Source organism: Piliocolobus tephrosceles, chromosome X, assembly GCF_002776525.5.
Source record: "Piliocolobus tephrosceles isolate RC106 chromosome X, ASM277652v3, whole genome shotgun sequence".
Lineage (NCBI taxonomy): Eukaryota > Metazoa > Chordata > Mammalia > Primates > Cercopithecidae > Piliocolobus > Piliocolobus tephrosceles.
The window spans coordinates 73,542,704-73,564,892 of NC_045455.1; the positions used below are offsets into that span (position 1 = coordinate 73,542,704).

Genomic DNA, 22,189 nt, shown 5'->3' on the forward strand with positions numbered 1-22,189 from the left:
AACGTTTCTGTAGCTTTTCCTCAGAACAGCAAGCCTGGCCACCAGGGCAGGGCAGCTAGATGCATCTGTGCCTGCTGGACCCACCACAGTTCATATCATAGCTGCAGGGCCGCCACCCTTCACCCGCAGGCTGTCCACACAGCCCCCTGTGTCCTCCTAGTGCTGACAGCAGAAAGCAAACTTGAACACGTTCTCCTTGGGCTCTGTGTAGGAAAAGGGTACTATCAGAAAAACTCCTCGGGATCTTTTATTTGGGTGAGCTGTGGCTGTCAAAATGGGCAGCTCAAGAGCAGGGATTTTTTTTGTCCTTTCTTCATTTGGAAAGCAAATTGCCTTAACTACTTAATGCCAGTGATTTTTTTTTTTATGTCCAGAGTCTAAATGATGAAGGGGTGTAAATGGGGCTTTCTCTTAGAATAATAGTCAGGGTAATTACCCAGGGCTCTATTCAAAAAAAGGGCGTATATTTTTTTTATGGGCACTCTATCTGTGTCTGTAGTTAATGTCACAGCGGCATCATGCATCACAGCTGCCGATGTTCTCTTCCTTGGTAAAAGCCATTGAATGACACTGTAACAATGTCACGCTCCATTCCATACCAGGTGCAGGGCCCTACGCGATAGTGACATGTGGGATGTATATTTCCATTCTGAAGATAAGTACTATTTTCTGTGATGTAGTGTGCCAAAATGCCTATCACCTCTTTCATCAGTGCAAACTCAAGGAATAATGTATCTGTCAGGATGGGATGGAAGAGAGGGCAAAACCGAGATCTTAAATGGAAAAGTATCTTATATGACTTTATCAAAAGACAGGATTTACAGCAGCGTAGCGTATCATATAACAAATTCCCAAGTGTAAATTCTGGTAAGTGATCTAATATCCAGTATAAGACCAATCTGTCTTTAAAGAAAAGGAATAGGAAAAATAAGACTGTTCTGTCCTCACACAGACTGATACCAGACCATATTACCTAGATTCACCAGGCTTGAGGAATGACCCTTTCTTTAACAGTGTATGTCTAGAAACTCTAAGGTTATTAGGGATAGAATAAAGAAAAGCAACATTAACAGCAGTTTTTAAAGGAGGGAAGGAAAGAATGGATCAGTGGATGGAGGGAAGGTAAGAGTGAACTGGTAGTGGAGAAAAATAAGAGACAGCACAGTAAAACAATTCTAATAATACAGTTTCTTCAGAGTTATAGTAAGAAGTCATATGCCTGAACAGTGAAATGGTTACTGTATGTTTACCTTTTGCTCACTGGCATCAATTTTAAATCAGTTCTAATTCCCATGCAGTTTATCGTCCCAACGGGCAAGGAAGACTCAACCCTTGACTCTAACAATAAAGATAAGAGGGCAGCCATGAATAGGCGAGAACTTCGTTTTCTTTGGCAGTAACTATTGAAAGAGGCGCCTATTACAATGAGGCCCCTATGATGTGGCTGAAAGAACACGAAATGTCTACCTGTCATTATATAGGTGTAAGTTGGCCCATATTTGAAGCAACTGAGAGATGGACAGAAAAGTGTAGCATGTGGGACTACAAATACTTTTTGGTATAACAACCAAATTGGAAAGTGATGTGGAGATTTACAGCAATAATTGGCTTCTGAATGTTGGTCGTTGTGTTGAGCATCCAGCTTCAGGCAGTACTGAAGACCCCAGCCACATTCCTGGAGGCTACACTTTGGATGCCTAAGCAAGGGAGTAGGTGAGCAGAACAGGCACTCTCCCTGGCCAGGCTGGCTCATCACTCCCTGAGAAGGAGTGAATGAAGGGGTGGAACAGGGCCAGCAAGATCCTATCTCCTGGAAACCACAGGAGTACAGACTGCCTCTTAGGCACCTCAACTTTGAAATATCAAAAATGGAATCCTTGCTTCTAATCTTCAAACGTGCCCCTCTTTTGGTTTTTCGTTCCCATTCTCATAAGTTCTCAAGCCAAAGTCTTGTACTTTTTGTAATTGCCATCTCCCACCACCACAACCGACATCTAGGCCATCAAGAAGTCCTGTTGTTTCTTCCTTCAAAAATATACCCCGATTCAGCCCACCCTTCTTCATTGTAACCGCCACCACCCAAGTCAGGCTTTGGTTACCTGATGTGTCAGTTAGACATGGCATCCACGTGTGAGGAACAGAAAATTCTGCCAAACGGTATCTAAGACAAGTAGAAGATTTTTCTCTTTGGACACAATAAAATCCAGATGTAGGGTTTGTTGGCACTGGTCCAGTGGTTCAAGGCTGCCAGGGCTGAGGTCTCTCTGGTGCTATTCGCTTTACCTGGATAGTTGTCTATGATGGTTGCTGCTGCTTCACTTGCCATCACATCTTCTTTTTCCAGGCAGAAATCACGTAAGAAAAGAGGAAGAAAGACACATGAAGGAGTTGCGTCATTATAGCAAGAAAGCAAAACTTGCCCAAAAATCCATCCCCAGCTAACTTCCACGTAGGTCTCATTAGGCAGAATTATTATACCTGGCCATGTCTAACTACAAAGAATGTGAGAAATACAATTTTTACTGGGCCTACTGCTCTCCAGAGTAAAACTGGAGTTCTCATAATAAGGCAGGAGTGGAGAATGGCTACTAGGAAGAATTTTGCAGTTTTTGTCATACAGAGTGCCTCCCTTTCTACTTCTACTCTAGTTTGATTTATTTTCACATTCCGTCTGATACAAATTAGATCATGTCTTCCGCACTAAACCCTTTGAGTAGCTCCCCATTGCATTTAGAGAATATTCACTGTCCCTAGCCGACAGAGCTCTCTATGCCCACCTCTTTAGCTTCAGTTATCCTCAGACTCACCATGCATCATCTCCATTGGCCTCTCTCCCCCTCAGCCCACCAAAACCACCTTCCACCATTCGGTCTTTACACATTCTGTTCCCTCTGCCTGGGGTGCCCTTTCCCATACTCTGTGTGCTTGACATCTTCTTATCCTGTAGGTCTCGGATGAGGAGCCACCCTTCAGAGAGGTCTTTCTGGTCTACCCTCTTCTAGTAGATCTGCCTTCGCTGCATTTTTTTTTTTTTTTCCCGAGATGGCGTCTCACCTTGTCACCCAGGCTGGAGTACAGTGGCACAATCTCGGCTCACTGCAACCTCTGCCTCCCAGGTTCAAATGATTCTCCTGCCTCAGCCTCCCGAGTAGCTAGGACTACAGGCATGTGCCACCACGCCCGGCTAATTTTTTGTATTTTTAGTAGAGATGGGGTTTTACCTTGTTTGCCAGGATGGTCTTGATCTCCTGACCTCGTGATTCACCTGCCTTGGCCTCCCAAAGTGCTAGGATTACAGGCGTAAGCCACCGCGCCCTGCCCCCTGCATCTTTATTAAGGTCCCTTGTAACACTTATCCAAATGAGTAGTGATTTCATGATATGTCTGCTTTTAGTTATTATAGCAGGCATCACAAAGGAAGAGACATGTCTTTTTTAGTCATCAATATATATCAAGCCCTATAACATAGAAATATGCAAGAAATATTGGGTGAATGAGTGAGTGAATGAATGAGTAAATCAGAAGACAGGCAGGAGAGAACCCTGAAACAGTGAGTTCAGAAATTTCTGGTGACCCCATTGAGTAGTTAGGCATTGATGTTAGCATCATCTGCAGGAAACGAGGTTTCAACTTGCATGTGTAATGAAGCAAATAGAGAAAAAGCTCAGTAGCTATACTTTTTATTGGAAATTGCCACACTTTATGAAATTCTTGGTCAGAGGCTAGGAAATATTAGGAGAGTTGGGGTGAAAGAATCATCAAAAATTTACATTGTGGTATTCCCAATTGTAACCATCCAACAGGCTCTGTATTTACCATCTGCCTGTTACTATTTGGGAGTCCCCCTTAGCCCTGTAATTTGATTCTGAATCAAATGGAAGTATTTCAGCAGTTGGCAGATAACAGCCAAGACTGTGAAAATCCTACAGTGCTGACCAGGACATACACACCCCAGCCATGGAGACTCTGAGGAGCCTTCATGTGAATCTTTGACAACCAAGATCTTTCAGGATGACTTGAAGATGGGGAATACCTTAAATGTGAGCCTGGGCTAGAATTAAGCCTGTGAGGCAGAATGGAAAAATTGCATATCTCATTGAGCAACCTCAGAACTTTCCATTCTCTTCTATGAGCTTTTACAAAAAGAACTGCAAAAAGGAACCCAACCTGTGAAAAGATTAGCAGTAACCTGACTAACCTGGTAGGTACATACACATCTCTTCATCCTTTAATCCGAATGCATCTCCTTTCCTGTCCCAAGTTTCCCTCTCTCTAGTGAAGCTATATTTGTGTTTCAACTGCACTTCCTGTTTCCACAGCTCTGTTCAGTGTGGTAAGGTGTGTTTGGTGTCAGGACTTTGGGGATGCTGGTAAAACAATAACTGCCAAAGTCCTCAGGGACTGACATACTTGCTGCATTTTCCGAAAGCAGAACCAGTCACACCCCATTTGTCTGCATTAATGTTCCTGGAAAACACCACAAGAATCACATTTTGGCTTCTTCTCTTAGAATGAGATTAGAATTGTTAAGCACGAGTATTCAGGAATTGCACCTCAGTTTTCCTTCTTCCAGGTGGCTGGAAATCTCCTGGTTATTCCATAGCAGCCCCGACTGCTCCCTCCCACATAAGGGATCTCCTCAGAGTCAGTGCCAAAAGATCTTCCCAGTGTCAATGCCTTCCTTCATGGCATTCCATGGTAGCCTGTTCGCTAAACAGCCAAGCTGGTCTTGATCTCCTGACTTCGTGGGACAGGAGGGGAATGTTGGGAAATTGTTGTGAGGTGGTTTGGAAGCACGTGTATTGGCAAACTAGCTAACTAGTGGAGCAGGCTAGTGGAGCAGGCTGGGTATCCCAAATGGAGGGCTCACTCAGCCGCTTCCAGGGAAGCTCAGGTACATTGCAGAGTTCAAAGCACGGTAAAAGCATGTGGGTCCCCTTATGGATTTTGCTGGAAATAACCAGTTGGTTGTATAGGACAAGGGAAACTTCAGGTGTGATCCATGAGCTGGATTAGATGCACCTATCTCCTTTCCATGCTTGTGTACTTGTTCTTGCTTTCATTTGGAAAGGACCCATAGGCTCACATGTATGGCCTAGATTGCTCTCCAGCCATTGAGGAGAAAGAAAGCTGAGATATCGTTCCTGAAGTTCAGTGCTTTACAAAAGTTTTTTGAAAAACATCACAAGTCATTTATAATAACATACAGAATAAGCTGTGATTTATTTAAAGGTCTCCATCAAAGTCCAGCAGCTCTAGCTTTGATGGTGTTTAGTTTCGTCCATATTTGCAAAAGTTCTAACCTTTTTTATATCTCTGGTCTTCACCCCAGGACCAGCTATTAAATATCAAACAGTCATTGTTTTTAGCAAAGCCTTGGCTTAAAGTGTCAGGGGACTGTAACTAAACCTCACCAGAAGTTTGGGGAGTACAGCATCCATTCACTCTGTGTGGGGTGATTTTTCACTTCTCACAATGGATGTCCAGTTAAGTATGAAAGACGTTAAATGAGGACATCGTCTATCCTGCTGTGGCGCCTAGGGCTTTCTCCTCCCTTCTGGGACAGCTGGATAGACCTCATTTGCTAGATATAGAAAAAAAGAGAAAAAAAATTTTCAGCACAGGTAAATCATCTTTGTCATGTCACTAGACTAGCATCCTAGTCTCATCTTTATGTCATTTCTTAACCCGTCCATTTGCCAGAAACTTCCCCAGGTTTTCCAACTCAGAGACGTTGGAGTTTTGATCTTCGCTTTTTAAAAATCTGTGCTTCATAGGAACTCCCCACAGACCTGCCCACTTTCAGTTTCTCAGCTATGAACAAAGCTTGTCATTTCAAAGCTTATACAGGAGCTGTTTATGAAGTTCAGGAGGCATGGACTACCGCATTCAGTTATTAATGTGCATGCCAAGATGATAAGTTTTGCTTGCCTTTTTGTAATTACAGCACACACATATCTAATAAAAATTTAAACACTCCATGATATCCCCATTTTGCTACTTTCCCAACATGCTTCCTAGTAAGAGGGAAGGGAACAAACTGGAGAAAAGGCGAATGGGAAAGCCAGCGGCCGTGCAGAAGGTTGATTAATATTAATTTAAGAATATGTGCCATCCATATAATGAGCATGGATAAAAAGCAGAAATTATAGAATGTTAGAGCTAAGAGGGACTTTAAAGGGTTGGACCAAACCCTTTCATTTTACAGAGGAGGAAACTGAGGCTCAGAGAGCAGACCTGAGAGGCCTTGGGTATTTAGTATGGGCAGATTAGAATCAAGACTCTTGGCTCCTTGTACAGTTTGCTTTCTAAGTGTGTGTGTGTGTGTGTGTGTGTGTGTTTAAAATGAAAAGAATATTATAAATGTGAAAGTACAGCTTACAGGTAGAGTGGAAGAGGTGTGCTGACATCACACCGAGTACAAATGCTGCTATCTGGCTAGAAAATGAAGTATTTACTTCTGGCACTACCCTCTTTCCAACCTCCACACATTTGGTTGTGCTGTTTCCCTTGCCTGAAATATTTCCCCTCCTCCAAGTGCCAAAATTGAAGCCCACTTCTATCACATTTCCTCCGTGAAACCTTGTTTATCCATTATAACCCATAATCATCTCCCTTTCCCCTACCTTCTGCAGCACTTGTTAAGACTATCTACTTGAGCACTTACTTTCTAATTATTTTATGTGCATCAAGTTTATTGGTTTGTTTGCTTGCTTTTCCCTCTAGCAGGATTTTAGGCTAAATAGAGATACGGGCCACTTACTGTTCTCTTTTCTACCTCACTGTGCCACTTCTGGACCTGGCATAATTCTTGTAAGCACATAAAAGACCTCAGGAAAAAACAACAACAACAAAAAAAACTGGTTGTTGACCAATCACAGGTGGAAAGGAAGGCAGTGCTGAAAATTGGGCTAGAACCTAGTAATTGCAGAACACAACCTAAGTGTTTTTTGTTTGTTTGTTTTAGATCATTAGTGAAATGATCTCAATGATCTTAGCTCTAATATGCCATTCTCTTTAATGTAGAGCACACAGTGTATACTTTAGTTGAGAATTTTACAGTAGGGGTATTAGAGTCCTGTTATCAATATTATTTCAACCTGGAGATTGGAAAGGTTAGAACTATCATGCAACTTTGCTTTATACATTTGTGATAGGAAATGGCATCAACCTCATCTTAGGTCTTAAAAACTGCAGATGGGACCGGGCGCAGTGGCTCAAGCCTGTAATCCTAGCACTTTGGGAGGCCAAGACGGGCGGATCACGAGGTCAGGAGATCGAGACCATCCTGGCTAACACGGTGAAACCCCGTCTCTACTAAAAATACAAAAAAATTAGCCGGGCGAGGTGGCGGGCACCTGTGGTCCCAGCTACTCAGGAGGCTGAGGCAGGAGAATGGTGTGAACCAGAGAGGCAGAGGTTGCAGTGAGCTGAGATCCAGCCACTGCACTCCAGCCTGGGCAACAGAGCAAGACTCCGTCTCAAAAAAAAAAAAAAAAAAAAAAAAAAAACTGCAGATGGTGGAAAGACTTTTGACTAGGCAGAGAGATCTGGTTCTAATCCAAGTTTGACCATTAATTAGCCTTGTGACTTTGGGAAAGTCTTTTAAGCAACTAAAGTCTCCTTTTTCCTCATCTCTGTAATAAAAGGGTTTAACCATATAATCCCCTGAGGTTCCTTTCCACCCTTAAGATTCTACAGTTCTTATCATATCAACCAGTGAATCCTTTATCATCTCTGGATATCTAAATGCAGGTATCTTCCAGGACCCAACCATGAGGTTCATAGCTCCTAACGTGATCATAGAACAGGTGATCAGATATTACTCCGTGCACATGTTCTGCCTATACCTTGCTATGCAGGTTACTCCTCTTGGGCTACTCTGTGAATTTTAAGCCCCATTTCGACCCTGAAATTATGTGCATTGGATTCTGCAGGTGCTGAAGATTGGTCAGAATTATTGTCAAAGACAGCTGCACAGGGCACTGACAGTTCTCCACTGTCACGCCCTCATCTATCTTCTTGGGTAAAATCATAAAAGCCTCAAGTGTCTGAATGAATGATTAAATTCATTCCACAAATATTTGTCAAGTGTCAGGTTGTGTGCTAAGTGCTAGAGTGAAATGTGAGGGGTTTCTGATCTCTGTGTACTGCGATCCCCCTTTTAGGCAGATTGGTGTCCTCGTCCACATTTCTTCTGCCTGAAAAGCTCTTTCTGAAATCATTTACTTCTTAGGAACATCTCAGCCAAACATTTTTTATTTCCACCAAGGGAAATTTGGCTTCTGTGTCCCCTGCTGTCAAAAAGGAATTTTATGAAGTGTTAAAATGTTTTCCCATGTCTGTAGCAGTCATTGCTGTAGTTCATCCATGGGAAAAAAAATTCCCCGTAACTGCTTTAGCAATGTGACGGGTTTTCTGTTTCTCCTCAAAATTGTACTGATGGCTGTATTTGCCAATGCATTAAGTGTTGGAAACATTATTTCCATTTAAAAAAATACCTCTTTGGTCTTAGGGAATAAATATCCAGAGAACATAATTTGTGTAAAAACTCCAGCATCAAGGATGAGCACAGAATGTTCTATTTCACAGGATGCCAAAGGTGATGGTGGAGGACACTATGCCTGCCAGAACTGAAATGAGTCTTTTTTTTTTTTTTTTTTGGCATTCTTCCTTTCAGTCTCATGGAAAGTAGATATACTGAGTCAAATCATTATGTTTTTTAAAAAATGTCTTTAATAATACCAAAATGTAAGATAGAAATCAAGTCTTACACTCTGGAACAATAAAGAATTGGAGTGCATGTTAAGTAAAATACAGCAATTCAGGAAAGGTATAACTTCTGGGAGCTAAAGATGAAAACTCTGTCACTTTGATATGAGCCCAGGTCTAGGACTGGACTCTAGCCACGGCCCAACGTCAGGCGAGGGGAGTGTGTGTTGATAGCACTGGGGAACTCTGGGAAATAGTCTCTGAGTTACACTGGACAAAATCCACGCATAAAAAAAAATTTACAAAGATTTTTTAAAGCCAGGACACTTTCAAATTGAGGAAAAGTGAGGTGTTAGTAGAGTTACTTTAAAGCAGAGATGATGTGTTCTTGACTCTTTGCATAACAGAAAGAGAAGTACAACTTAGTGTTTGTTTTCCAACCAAAGAAAACTGTACCTGGGGAGAATCATGAAAGAGTAGCCACAGACAAAGTGAGGGGATTTCTATTTAAGGAGACAAACCACTTCTATGTGTAGACACCTTCTATAGCAAGGTAGATGTATGACCTGCAAAGCCAAAAATAATTGCTGTCTGTTCCTTTCCTTATAAAGTTTGCTAAGCCCTGTTCTAAAGGCTCCTGGAGCCAGAAAGAAGATTCAGAATGGTCTAGTCCAGCCCGCTTTGCCTTGGGATTCAAACAGATAGACACTTTCTTCAGGTCACACAGCTAATTAGTGATGGAGCTAAGACTTGACCAACACAGGTTTCCCAACTCCCTCTTCCCCTCTACATGCAACCCCAAAACAGTGTTGTATTAGTAAAAACACTCCCCTGGCCCCACCTCTCTAAGTTTCACCTGCTGAGGCTTATTCAGTGACTTTTATTTCAAAAAAAGTAGGACAGACTGGATTTTAGACGAAATGAGAAGACTGAGGGCATACACTGAGAGAAATTGGTTCCAGCCTGGTAGACACAAAAGAAGTAGGGACCTTTTTTCCAGGCACTTTCATTCTTCTGCACTGTGGCTCTCATGTTCCTCAATACACTTTTGTAGAAAGGTAAATGCAGCTTCCTGCTCCATCACAACCTCCAATGTTTGGCTTGTTTGCATTGAAAATTCAGCTTACCTGCAAGTTTCAGCCAAGGGGTCCTTTAAGTCTTTCTTGGCCTCCCTCAGTGCCCTCTGCAGCTCTCTTAAGCAGTTCTCATCTTGCGATTCAATCATGTATGTGTTGTCTCCCCCAGGGACTCTGAGCAGCTCAAGGACCAGCTGCATATTTGGCCCTTTTTATCCAAATATGTACAAAGTCTAGCACATCACACAGCACAGAGCTCATAAGACATTGGTCCATCATATAATGGGTATAAATACATGATTTGAAGTTGGACAGATGTAATTTCCATTCCCAACTTCACCACTTCTAAATATATGACCTTGACCAAGTAAATACTCATCTCAGTGAACCTCAGTTTCTTCATCAGTGAAATGGGCATTCATACTAGCACCTACCTCAGAGGGTTGTTGGAAAACTTGGCTAAGATAATGTGTTACATCAGAGGTTCTCAAACTTTAGCATGCCTTGGAATCATGCAGAGAGCTTGTTAAAGCAGAGTCTGTTGGGCCCCATCCCTAGAGTTTCTGCTTCGGTAGGTCTGGGGTCTGTGTGTTTGCCTTTCTAGTGAGTTCTCAAGTGATGCTGATGATGCTGGTCCAGGAGCCACACTTTGATAACTACTGTTTTAAATCATCAAGCATGGTGCCTGGCCCAGTAAGGGCTAAGTAATTAGAAATCGCCTATCACAGGGCCGGGCACGGTGGCTCACACCTGTAATCCCAGCACTTTGGGAGGCAAAGGCGGGTGGATCACTTGAGGTCAGGAGTTTGAGACCAGCCTGGCCAACATGGTGAAACCCCGTCTCTACTAAAAATACAAAAATTAGCCAGGTGTGGTGGCATGAACCTGTAATACCAGCTACTTGGATGGCTGAGGCTGGAGAATCACTTGAACCCGGGAGGCTGAGGTTGCAGTGAGCTGAGATCATGCCACTGCACTTCAGGCTGGGTGACAGCGAGACTTTGTCTCAAAAAGAAATCTCCTACCACCATTATATGATTTTCATAACCATTAAAGGAGTTAGTGGAGACCCAGAGGAGATCAGGGTTGCCATTTTGAGGGTCACGAAGAAGAAAAGATCCCCAGAAACCAGGTCTCTCCTTCTACAGCTGTGTGATGACTTTTAGCATCGAGCCAACAACTGAATACAGGGCAGGCTCAATGAGTCTGGACTTGTTTCTGTTATTTGTAATGGAAACTGCAAACATACATATTACTGGTGCAGACAATTGGTCACCATGTAATTCGTGCCTTTTCTCATCTATCAGGAATGGCAAAAGTTAAATTTGATTATGCACTGTTGGCAAAGAGTAAGAGAAACAAACTGAAAAACACTTCAGGGACATAGAGTGCAACTTGCCAGTACCTTTTAAAATTAAAACTTCAGGTGCTCTTTTATCTAGCCTTTCTACTGCTAAGAATTTTTTATAAAGATATTTATGTAAGGATTTCAGACGATATGTTGGAAGATGTTTATAGCAGCCTTGTTGATAACATACATATGAATAGATTTCCAAGATATGTTAAGTGGAAAAAGCAAGGTACAGAATAGCATATGTAATATTAGCTCCTTTGTGTAAGTGAAAAAGGTTTCTCATAGAAAAATATACACCATTTGTACTATATGCATAACCTTATTTTCTGGATGGATGTGCTAGGATCTGTTAATAGTGGTTACTGGTTACCTTTAAAAAGAGAAATTGGTAGAGTTGTCAAGATGGGAAAGTAGACTTTTGTTTTTTAGATTGTCCCTTTTTTCTTCTGTACATACATTACTTTCATTTAGTCAGTAGGCGTAATCTAGGCAGGAGATTTATGGGATTTATTAAGCTTTTTAAAGCTTAATAAATGCTATATATTTTGAGGAACTATTAGATTTATAATCTGATGGATTACTTTGTTACTTTCCAAAATTTTTAAATATATGCATTAATAAAGGGCTCTACAATTCCCTGGAGTATACTTGGAGTGATGCAAAACTTTGAAAGTCACTATATGCCTAATATCTTTCTGTTTTATTTGTACAATTTAATCATTTCTTGCTTCCTTGAAATTTGCTTAAAACATCCTATTTTTTATATACTGTGATCAGTAGGTTTCTCCTTATTCTATTCAAATTCCATTCCCTAAAACAGAGGTCCCCAGCCCCTGGGCCAGTACTGTCCATGGCCTGTCAGGAACTGGGCCGCACAGCGGGAAGTGAGCACCAGGTGAGTGAGCGTTGCCGCCTGAGCTCCGCCTCCTGTTAGATCAGCAGTGGCATTAGATTCTTGTAGGAGCGCGAACCCTATTGTGAACTGTGCATGCAAGGGATCGAGGTTGCCCGCTCCCTATGAGAATCTAACTAATGATGATCTCAGGTGGAACAGTTTCATCCCAAAACCATCCCCAACCCCCTGTCCATGGAAAAACTGTCTTCCATGAAACCAGTTCCTGGTGCCAAAAACATTGGGGATGCTGCCCTAAAAGAAACAAGTATCTGCCCTCACCTAGCTGAGAAGCTTAGAAATATGATGTCTGCTGTTGGTGTTTTGGCCTCGGGTTTAAGAGGGCTGTAATGGACTCACAATGTCATGTGAAGCTTTTTCTACATATCTCAAGACAAAACCCCAGAATGCCCTTTTCCTGCTCAATTTGAAATTCCGGTCCATGCCTCCTTAAAGTATGGGTTTGACCGTATTCATTCCCTATTTCCCGGGCTTTCTGCCAGGCTGACTGCCAGCTCCTTCATGCTCAGGACCCAGAACCTGAGTATCTGTGCAGGACTCTGCCTGGGAATCTCTTTTACAGCAGCGGCTTCCTGTAAGGTGCCGTCTGACACTTACCGCTCCTCCCTTGGACTTTGTCTTGCTCCTCTGGGTATCCTGAGAGCTGGAATCACTTACTGCATTCCCTCCATTATAATTCTTCATTCTAGAGCCAAGGCTCACCAATTCCAGCACTACATCTAAAGCCTTACACTTTTCTTCTGTCCCTTCTTCCCTAGCTATGAGTAGTTTAAAACAACAAAAACAAGCTGGGGTGGGAGAGGTCAACAATTTCATTTGTGTCATATGCCTTTGAAAACCTCTCATGGGCTATTCATAGAGGATTTGGGAAAATGTTATTCCTTAAAGGAAAAAAAAATTTCGTCTGTACCCTACAGAGTTGAGGCTCTATCATGAGCCCAGGTAGCATTAAAAAACAAAAATTAAGCTTGGAAGATTTGTTTGAGGTACTTTATTTAGGCAAGCCTACTGCCTGTAAGAACTTAATCAGTTTCTCCAGATATTTGGAACACTAACTGGATTAAGGCTCTTTCACCGCTCTTTAGCTGGAACAAGGAGTACAAGAGGTGCCGGGCCTGTGAGAAAGAATGCAGTCAGCAGGACATGAAGGGAAAAGGGCTATATTTGTGTTCTCTGGAGAACCCTAACCTTTCTCTTTCATCACTTCCCATGTGTTCCTGCCCAGAGCTCAAAATTCAGGAGTCTTGTGCAGCCCAGAAATCTGAGCTTTTGTGCCCAGTGGCTGCTTTTTCCCAGGGAGCTTGCTTCAGTGTGGTCTGTCCTGGCTAAATGGACGTCCTCCTGTTCTGAGCTTTCCCTCCCTGAGAAGGTTAAAGACCAGTGCTTCTCATGATAGTCTGTGCATTTCTCTATCTGTAAGAAGTATGCTCTAAACTCAGCAAATGTCCAAACATTTTGGGGTGGGGAAAAGTGCAAAAGTTGTTGAATTAGTCTTATGGATTTGTTTAAAATTGGAAGAATATATACATATATGTGTGTGATGTATGTATGCTAGGTGAGTGTATGTATCTCCACACATACACATGTGTAAACTAATAAATAACCACTAGTGAGGGTTTGCAGCTGTATGGAGTGATTAGCAACTTCATCAAGGCTCTGTTTATCCTGCCCTTAGGGTCATTTATAGCTGCTGGGTATACTAGGGACTGTACTGTGATATCTAAGACTGGCATTCAGGCATACTTCTGAAGAATTTATCATTTCTAATTTTCTTATGATCCTCAAATAACCTAATTTAGGCAAAACAATTAAAACACAGAATTGGGGGGAAAGATTTGCAAAGTGTGAGGGGTAAATTTAAATTTTCTGATGGAGAGCTCTTTCAGTTGCTATTAGAAGATCTGGGAAAATGTTATCCCTCAAAGAAAAAAAATTCCTTTACCTGCAAAACTTTTGAGTATACTTTCTTGCATAAGTAAGTGGCAATCAGAACAGAATCTATGCTTTTTGTCTGATACAGAATTGTGTGGGGCCTCTGGCCACCACTCTGTAGACCACTAAGGTGGTGAAGGCATTGGGTAGGGAGTTGGTCTCAATTTGTTCTACCTGCAGCACAACTTCTATAAGCTGCTTGTTTTGGACAAATGCCAATGCCACCTTGTTTGCTGGTTATATCTTTCTCTGAGAAGCAAAGTTTTGAGGAGCCTGTTCAGATAGTAACTACTTAACAGGTTTTATTGTATCTAGATCGAGTAAGTGGTATGAATTACACCCGAGAGGGAGTAAGTAGTATCTAATTCATGGGCTTCCTCTCTGGTGTTTCCTGCTATAAGCACTGAATAGTGTATTTACATCAATACTGGTAGTCATCTTGATTTATGAGTTTAAAAATATGCTGTGTTTGAATGACATTCATTAGGGCATACTCTTAGAGGTGCTTTTTGCCTAATGATGATGAATTAATGCTGATCTAAGCACTCCTCCAGAGTCCTTTTTCGTGTGTGCCCAAGAACTTTCAATTGCAAGACAAATGGCTGGTTCAGAGACAGTGTGTCCAGCATTGAGAGAAGTGAACTGGGCTTTGTGAATACTGTGGGTGGTTTCCAAACATAAGCTGAGTTACACGGTTATTGGGGTTTTGGTGGATTTTGTTTGTTTTGTTTTTGTTTTGCTTTTTGATTGGTATAGGGAAAAAAGTGTATAAGTTCATAAGTATAAAATTAAATCCCACTGAGTTTTACATCTAATTAATTACCCTATTGAAAAAGAATACAAGAAATTGAGAATGGCCCAGAAAATGTTGGACATATTTCTTTGAATTCTGACTTCTTTCTGAACCCCTAATCCGTATTTCAGCTCCATTTGGATGGTCTTCAGGCATCTCAAACTCAACATGTCTGAAAGCAAATTCCTTATCTTCTTTCTCAGCCCTCCACCGGTGCTTGTTCTCGTAGTTTGGGATGTACTTCCCAGCCCCAGTCATCGTGGTACCTCCCACCACTCTTCCTCCTTCCATGTAGCAAGTCAGCTGCCTCCTCCTATCAAGTCTCGCTGTCACATGACTGCCTGTGCCGCACTCTATGCCAGAGCCTCTGCCTTAATTCATTCCTTTGTAATTTCTCCCAAGCCAATCCTACAATATAAAGTTTCCAATCAGAGTTAGCTTACATGGTCCCTCTTGATTCATACCTAACACTAGCCCCAGCCCCAGCCCCACAGCTGCTTTCATTCCTCCTCCCACAACTCTATACCAGCCTTTGAATAGGCCACCCCTGCCTTCTCTGCCAAGCAAGCATTGCTTCACTATTTAAGACTTGGCAGAAATGTTGCCTTATTTGCGGAATGTTTTTTCATTCCACCTATCTACTGAAGTTACTCTCTTCTCTGTGTCCTCAAAGCTGTCGTCTGCACCTCTCTTGCACAGGATAATTATCTGCTCATCTTTCTTTCTCTTCTGAGACTATGATTGCATCAAGGACAGGACTGGGCCTTGATCATATATTTCTAGCAATTAGTCAAGTTCCTGGTAGCTAGTAGGAATCCAGATGTTTGTTGAATGAATGAATGAACTTAGGCCCTGGGATATGGTAATAACGTGCTCTAAGTAACTGAGGCACTTAGCCACAGACAGCAAATATCTAATAGCACATGGCTTGAGCAGATATTAGGGAATCTCCTTTTACCCCTAAACCTATGCCCTCTTGGGCCATTGGGTCCTTCTTCTTAGTTCCTTCTTTTCTGTACTCCTCCAGGTGCATTACTGGTCTTACCTTCATTCTCTGTGGCCCCTTACACATTTTTATGAACAGATATACTTTTCTTTAGTGTTTCATTTTTATTAACAGCCTTCTCTGATTGATGTCAGAATTTTCACTATTACCACCTAAACACTCAGTCTCAACCCATATTTTCCTTTCCCCTTAGGACTGTCAGGACTTCATAGTTCTTCCTCTTCTAAATGATGCCAAAGAGGTCTGTTATTATAAGCAACGAAACCCATTACTCTTTAATAACCTCTTGATCACCACCCCTGCCAGCCTAAATTTGGGGCTGAGTGTTCTGTGTTGCCCCTACAGAAGGCAGCTGAAACTCCCAATGATCCCAGCCTGTGTGCAGACAAAACATGCAGAAAGCCCCAGTGGTCCAGCAGAACAGGTTCTCTCCTCTGCTGGCTGTGCTGCAGGGTAGCCAACCAGAGCACTAAGGATCAGTGGTCTGCTGAAGACCAGCACTTAGAGCAGCCCCAGGTGTTTAGTCTGGTGTTTAGTTCTTCCAGTTGAGGTCGAGGAGGGAAGCCACGTGTGCCCAAGGAGAGTATGAGCCAAACCGAAGGCAAATCCTCCTGTTAAAATTGAGTGAAATAAATTCATCATGACAGGTTTTGCTAAATAAAGAGATTTGGGGTTGGGATTCTCCTGAAGTGGAAAATAGTAAAAAATATTAATAGCAAAAAGATAAAAACCCTCTGTGAAAATCAGCCACAGATTGAGAAGTAGTTGCTCATCAGCATAGAAAAGTATTCACGATATTGTAAGTGAATGGAATCTGCTTTTTTCCTTCTGCTCCATCATACACTTATTTTGTGTGCTGATTTTAAAAATTATGGCACCGAGTGTTGTTCTTCTGTGAGGATTAATCTATTGCTCTTTAACATTCTTTGGACACCAGAAGATTTGGAAGAGCTTTGATGTCCTTTTTTGTAATAGAGCCTTGGGAATCATGTATGAAAGATTTATGTTGATAGGGTGTTAGAATCCTTGAGAAGCTAATTTTAAGTGTGCCTTCTTAACTAAAAATGTAGAAGTTCAGGTTTAATCATATGATTAATTCAGTGCTTTAATTTCCTTAATCTCATGCTTACTGGATCAGTAACTGTTTAAGCAAGATTAAGTCTACAGTTACTTGGCCCCACCCGTAATACCCACTACTAAGAACCCATGCCTTTGTCTATGTAGTTTTGTTCACAACCCCTCAATATTTACCAGTTCAGTAGCATCAGGCCTGGAAGCAGCAGAAGTACTAAATTAAGTCAAGATGATAGAGTTAGAACTTCAAGTGGTTTGGGAGCCAGAGGGCGGGGAGCCTTGTGAAAGTGATAACAGAATGTGATCATGAGGAACTATGGAGGACGCCATATGGTGGTTGAAATAAGACCGCATGCCATTGCCACTGGTTGGGTGAGCTTTGGTCTGTCTTGAGGTAGAGGCTATGGTTCCTGTTCCCTGCCAGAGGGCTGGAGGGCTGGCTGCAGTAGGTGCAACAGGGGGAGAAAAAGGAGCCAAGGAGGAAAAATGACCCCCTGAGATTGAAGGGAGGTATGGCACGGCTATTCATTGTCCCGACTTGGAACTTGGACATGATAATGTCTTGAGAGGACCGTGACTGAGTCCTTGACATAGAGACCAAACGAGAAAATGATATATGTTTGGCTCTTCCTTGTTCAGCCACTTCTCCCTGGCTTCACTTCTCTGCACCCAAACCTGGCATTACTTTGTCTGTATATCTGGATGCCAACACCAGTGTCTATATATCTATAGATCTAGGTATATAGATAGACCAAATCACATATTGAAACAACAGCTAAAGAATGCTTGCAAATAGATGCCCATGCCCTTTACCCAGTCATACTTAGAATTTGTTTTAACCTAAAGTTATGGAGACAGACTTGAAGGGAGACATCCCCAACCTTGCTAAAATGTAAGTACGAAAGGCACAAATTGGATGGATATTGATGATGTTGTTTCTATTGTGACATCATCCATAGACTCCTAGTGTCTTTGCTTTGCTTCCCTATAGTGATCACAACATAAATTACTTGTCTTGTTTGACTTCCTTGTTCACCAAAGTTGAGCAGATTGTGGCCGTTTTCAACGCTTCTACCAGACAAAAAGCTTGGGACCATTTCTCGAAAGCCCAGCGCAAGAACATAGACATTTGGCGAAAGCATTCTGAGGTTGGTGATTTTATTATTACTTTTTAACCACCATCACACAGCTGGATTGGCAGAGAATAGCATGGCTGCAGCCATGATGGTTTCTGTTACAGTGGGCAGTCCGCCTGCCATTGTCTGATCTCACTGTCAGTTCCAGATGCAGCTGAGATTTGTTCCTTGTCCAGAAAAGCAGCTGACTTAACACTTAAGGAACAGAGTGTTTTTCTCCCCTGCAATGGGAGAAACTAACTTTCCCCATTCATAATAAAGATCTCAGAAATCAACCAAGACACTTTCCCTAGCAAATTATTTTGAAGAAAAATGAAACTTAAAATAGAAAACTGGCTTTTAAATACAGAGGGTTTTTTTTTTTTTTTTTTTTTTTTAGTGTTCTACATGATGATGACAGTTTGCTCTTTGGACAAGTATGCCTTTCCATCCATATTTTCTCATCATAAGGAACATCCGAATCCCCTATGCTAGCCATTAAGTCCAATTACACTTCTCTCCAGAGCCAATGTTGTAAGGGGAGTGAATATCTAGGCCAACTGGGTTCACCCCTCAGCATCCATGCATGTGTGAAGTGTGAGTATCTACCCCAAAGAGAACAGCCTAGAATTTGACTTCCTTGCCACTTAGAAGGACCAAAATGTGTCATTAGTCATTGGTCGTCCAGCTGTTATTTTTAACTCCACAGAGCAGTTGTACGCTTTGAACCTGTACTTTAAAAGTAAGTATACTGTCTTTGCTTCTTTTTTTTAATGAAAGAATGTTTTTCATTTGGATGCCTCTCCATCTCTAGCATGTTAATATTAAAGTTCTCTAAATGATATTCCCCTCTTTCAAAATCCCAAACTTATGGAAGGTAAGGTTTATTTATTTAATGATTTTGGCTCACACTTGTAAAATAAGTATTTTATATAGAGTTTGAGGAATCACAAAGTACTATGGGATCAATCATTTGGGTAGCATTTTAAGTGCCCATTAACTAATGCTAAATTACAATTGAATACCAATAGCACTAGATGTAACATCCACATGAATACCAAATGAATTTTTATTATCACTGTTATTATGGTGAATACTGAATGACTTCACAATAATGTGACACTTAAAATGCTAGTGCAATTTATTGTTAAGAAGGACATTTTTTATTTTGTTCACTAATGCCTATGGTGGTTGGTGACTGATTCAGTTCTGTTTTTCTGTTCAAGATTATGAGTAAGGAAGAGGTGGGATTTCTCTTTAATTTTTCAGGGACCAGAAAAATGCAGGGTGCTTACCTGATGTTCTCCCTGACTCTGACTTAAGACTCAGGTCAAAGTTGATTTTCAAGATTGAAAGAGTCCTCTGTTTGTGATGCAATATACAAACTGAGGGTTATGAGAACACAAATTGGAGCCCATAAACTCTGATTCAGATTTGGGAATGATCAATCTGTGAATTGTTTATTTCTTCACATAAAAACCAAACTTGATTAAAAGGAATGTTGAGAGAAAGGCTGGTGGCCTGCTACCGAATAAACCTGAGCGTAAAAAGGCCATCATTAGAATGTGAGTGTCAGCAAATGTCACATATTGATCCGAATCACGCTTCCTGCTGTGTCTGCCTCAGCTTCTCACCTTCGCTTCACCCTGCCTCCTCCGCTCGGGTGTGGTGGGGAGCAGGATGTGTGAAGGCTTCCATGAAGGTCTAAGGAAGCCTGCTTGCTTTGTTCGGTACTAGGAGACGGAAATGATGCTCCAGAGGGGCAGATGGAGTGCAGCTGTCAAAGGTGCTCCTGCGAAGGGTCTTTGTGCCTTCCTGCTCCTTTCCCCACCTCTTTTGATATACATTAGGACCCAGAATTCTAAATTAGCTGTGATTTTTCTCTCACATGTCGCTTAATTGATTAAATACCAGTTGGTAATTTAACATTGTGGATGATTTCTCAGTTGCCTATAAGCTTGATAATTGGCTTGATTTTTTCCCACATTCCCATGTACAGCATCTGTTAATTATCTGCAACACCTCTACAGATTTATTAGAGTGTACTAGTGATTTAATGCTAAACCAGAGGCACCCTGTGGAAACAGCCTCAGCATTTTTTTCTCAATTTTTTTTTCTTTTCCACCACCTTTTCCCACAAGAACAACTACCATATGACAGTTTGTCATTAATCGCAGGGACTAAACAACAGGCCCTTTCAGCCTCATTTATTCTTTCCACCTGACTTTTCCTTGTTTCAAGTGTTTTCAAGCCACCTCTTTGGGAATTGGGCTCTTTGTCAGTAGAAAAATTAGCTGTCCACAGCCTAAAAATTTCCCCACTAATCACATGTGACACCCGCGTCCAATGCCTGATGGTGTTATTTAAGATGGAATTGGCACCTCTTTCTTCTGGGTGGCATAATCAAATAAGGAGGCCTTGTCTGCCATCCCTCTGGCCTCTCAGGGTTGCCTCTGATTGGTGCCCCTGCACCCCACCTTGGACCTTATCTCTCTGCTTTCTCCCTTCCCTGTCCTCTGCAAGGGTGATTCCCAGGGTACAGAGCTGACCATTCAAATGCTGTTAGCAGTAAATAATTTCCTCTCCATCATGCTGTAGTTAAAATCTGTGAGCTAAGAAAAGAATTGAGAGAACCCACAACATGGAGTGATATATGCATGTCCATCAAATGGGCACTGGAACCACATTTAAAGTCATGCCCCTAATAAATTAGTTATAATAATTTAGTTTTATTGTTACTCATATGTTTATTGATTATAACGTGAAATTATTTTAACTATTTGATTTTTATTTGGAGACTTTACAGAGGGAAAAAAGAATAATGGAGGCTTTCCCCTGTTTTAAGTATTTCTGAAGATAGTACATGTGAGAGAACAGAATGAATAAGGAAGGATTCACAAATACGTAATATACACCTTGATACAAAATAATAATATAAATACTTAGCATAAGTGATTACAATGTTCTGATTTTAGGCACAGTAGTAAGAAATGTACTGTGTGATTCTTTACTCTTTACAATGAGTTTTCACATATGCTACTGCATCTAAACAGCTTGTATTATTATTCCTCACTTGTGAGTGAATAGACAAAGTCTCAAATAAATTAAATAACTTGATTGTAGCCACTCCCCTAATAAGTGGAGAAAGTAAAATGTGATCTTAAGATCTGTGGCTCTAAACATGATGCCAAAGCAACCACTGCAACAAAAACAATAACCGCTACATGACCATGTGCAATACAAAAGAAAAGGCATCTGTTTGTGTTTTGTTCCCTAACATCTTACTGATTTTAAATTTTGGATATCTGAATGGTGTGTGTGTGTGTGTGTGTGTGATCACACATGAGCACATACACACATGCAGGGGCACTATGTTTGCATGAGAAATAATAATGTCCAGCATTATCAACTGAGCAAACCAAGTGTGTGGCATGATGCTAAGTATTGTACATGTATTAACTCATTTCATCCTCAAAACTATTTTTAATCATAATACACCAGTGAGCAATTTAGGTTAATAGAGATGAAGAATCCTTCCTAATGTCACACCATAGGTCAATGGCAGAACTGTCCTTTTTAAAATTCCAGTGTTCATGTTCTTAACCATAATTTCTAAGTCCTTACTGTGCATAGGCCAGCCATGTAACAGGTATTTCTATGTAATCTTTGCAGCCCTCTTAGGTGAATGTTATTATCCCCTTTGTACAAATGAGGAAATGGAGACTCAAGAGAGATTAAATTATTTGCTAAAGAGCCCTTAACTAGTCATGGGTGAGCAGGGAATAATCTAGGCCCGACCTTGGTCTACCCTCTACCCCACACCCCTCAGAACCTCCTTTAGGTTAGGTGAGGTTATATTTGGGAGATAAAAGTCTTGGATTCTGAATGTTAATATGCCAGTCATATAAACCCAAAGACCATTGGGGAAAGCCATATGTGTCTGTGACTCTGACTTGTGTGCATCCTCTACTTGCAGGAGCTCCGGAATGCCCAAAGTGAGCAGCTCATGGGCATCCGCCGCGAAGAAGAAATGGAAATGTCTGACGATGAGAATTGTGACAGCCCTACCAAAAAAATGAGAGTCGATGAATCAGGTAATGCTGATAACCGCCACAGACCCATGAGGTATCATCATGATCTTCCAAATCTCAGATGGGGAATAAGTATTGGGAAATGGCGCTATAACTTACTTTTATTTGAATTATACTAAACTT

General features: G+C 41.5%; 1 protein-coding gene across 11 annotated transcripts in view; it reads left to right on the top strand.

Moving 5' to 3' along the window:
* The window catches only part of ENOX1 (ecto-NOX disulfide-thiol exchanger 1), a 566,136-nt gene that overhangs the window by 423,964 nt on the left and 119,983 nt on the right, over positions 1 to 22,189 (top strand). For all 11 annotated transcript variants that reach the window (XM_023187381.2, XM_023187382.2, XM_023187388.2 and 8 more), the window contains 2 exons: positions 17,902 to 18,008; positions 21,952 to 22,069. In XM_023187381.2, coding sequence (XP_023043149.1) covers positions 17,902 to 18,008; positions 21,952 to 22,069 — 225 coding nt within the window. The remainder of the gene's footprint in view (positions 1 to 17,901; positions 18,009 to 21,951; positions 22,070 to 22,189) is intronic.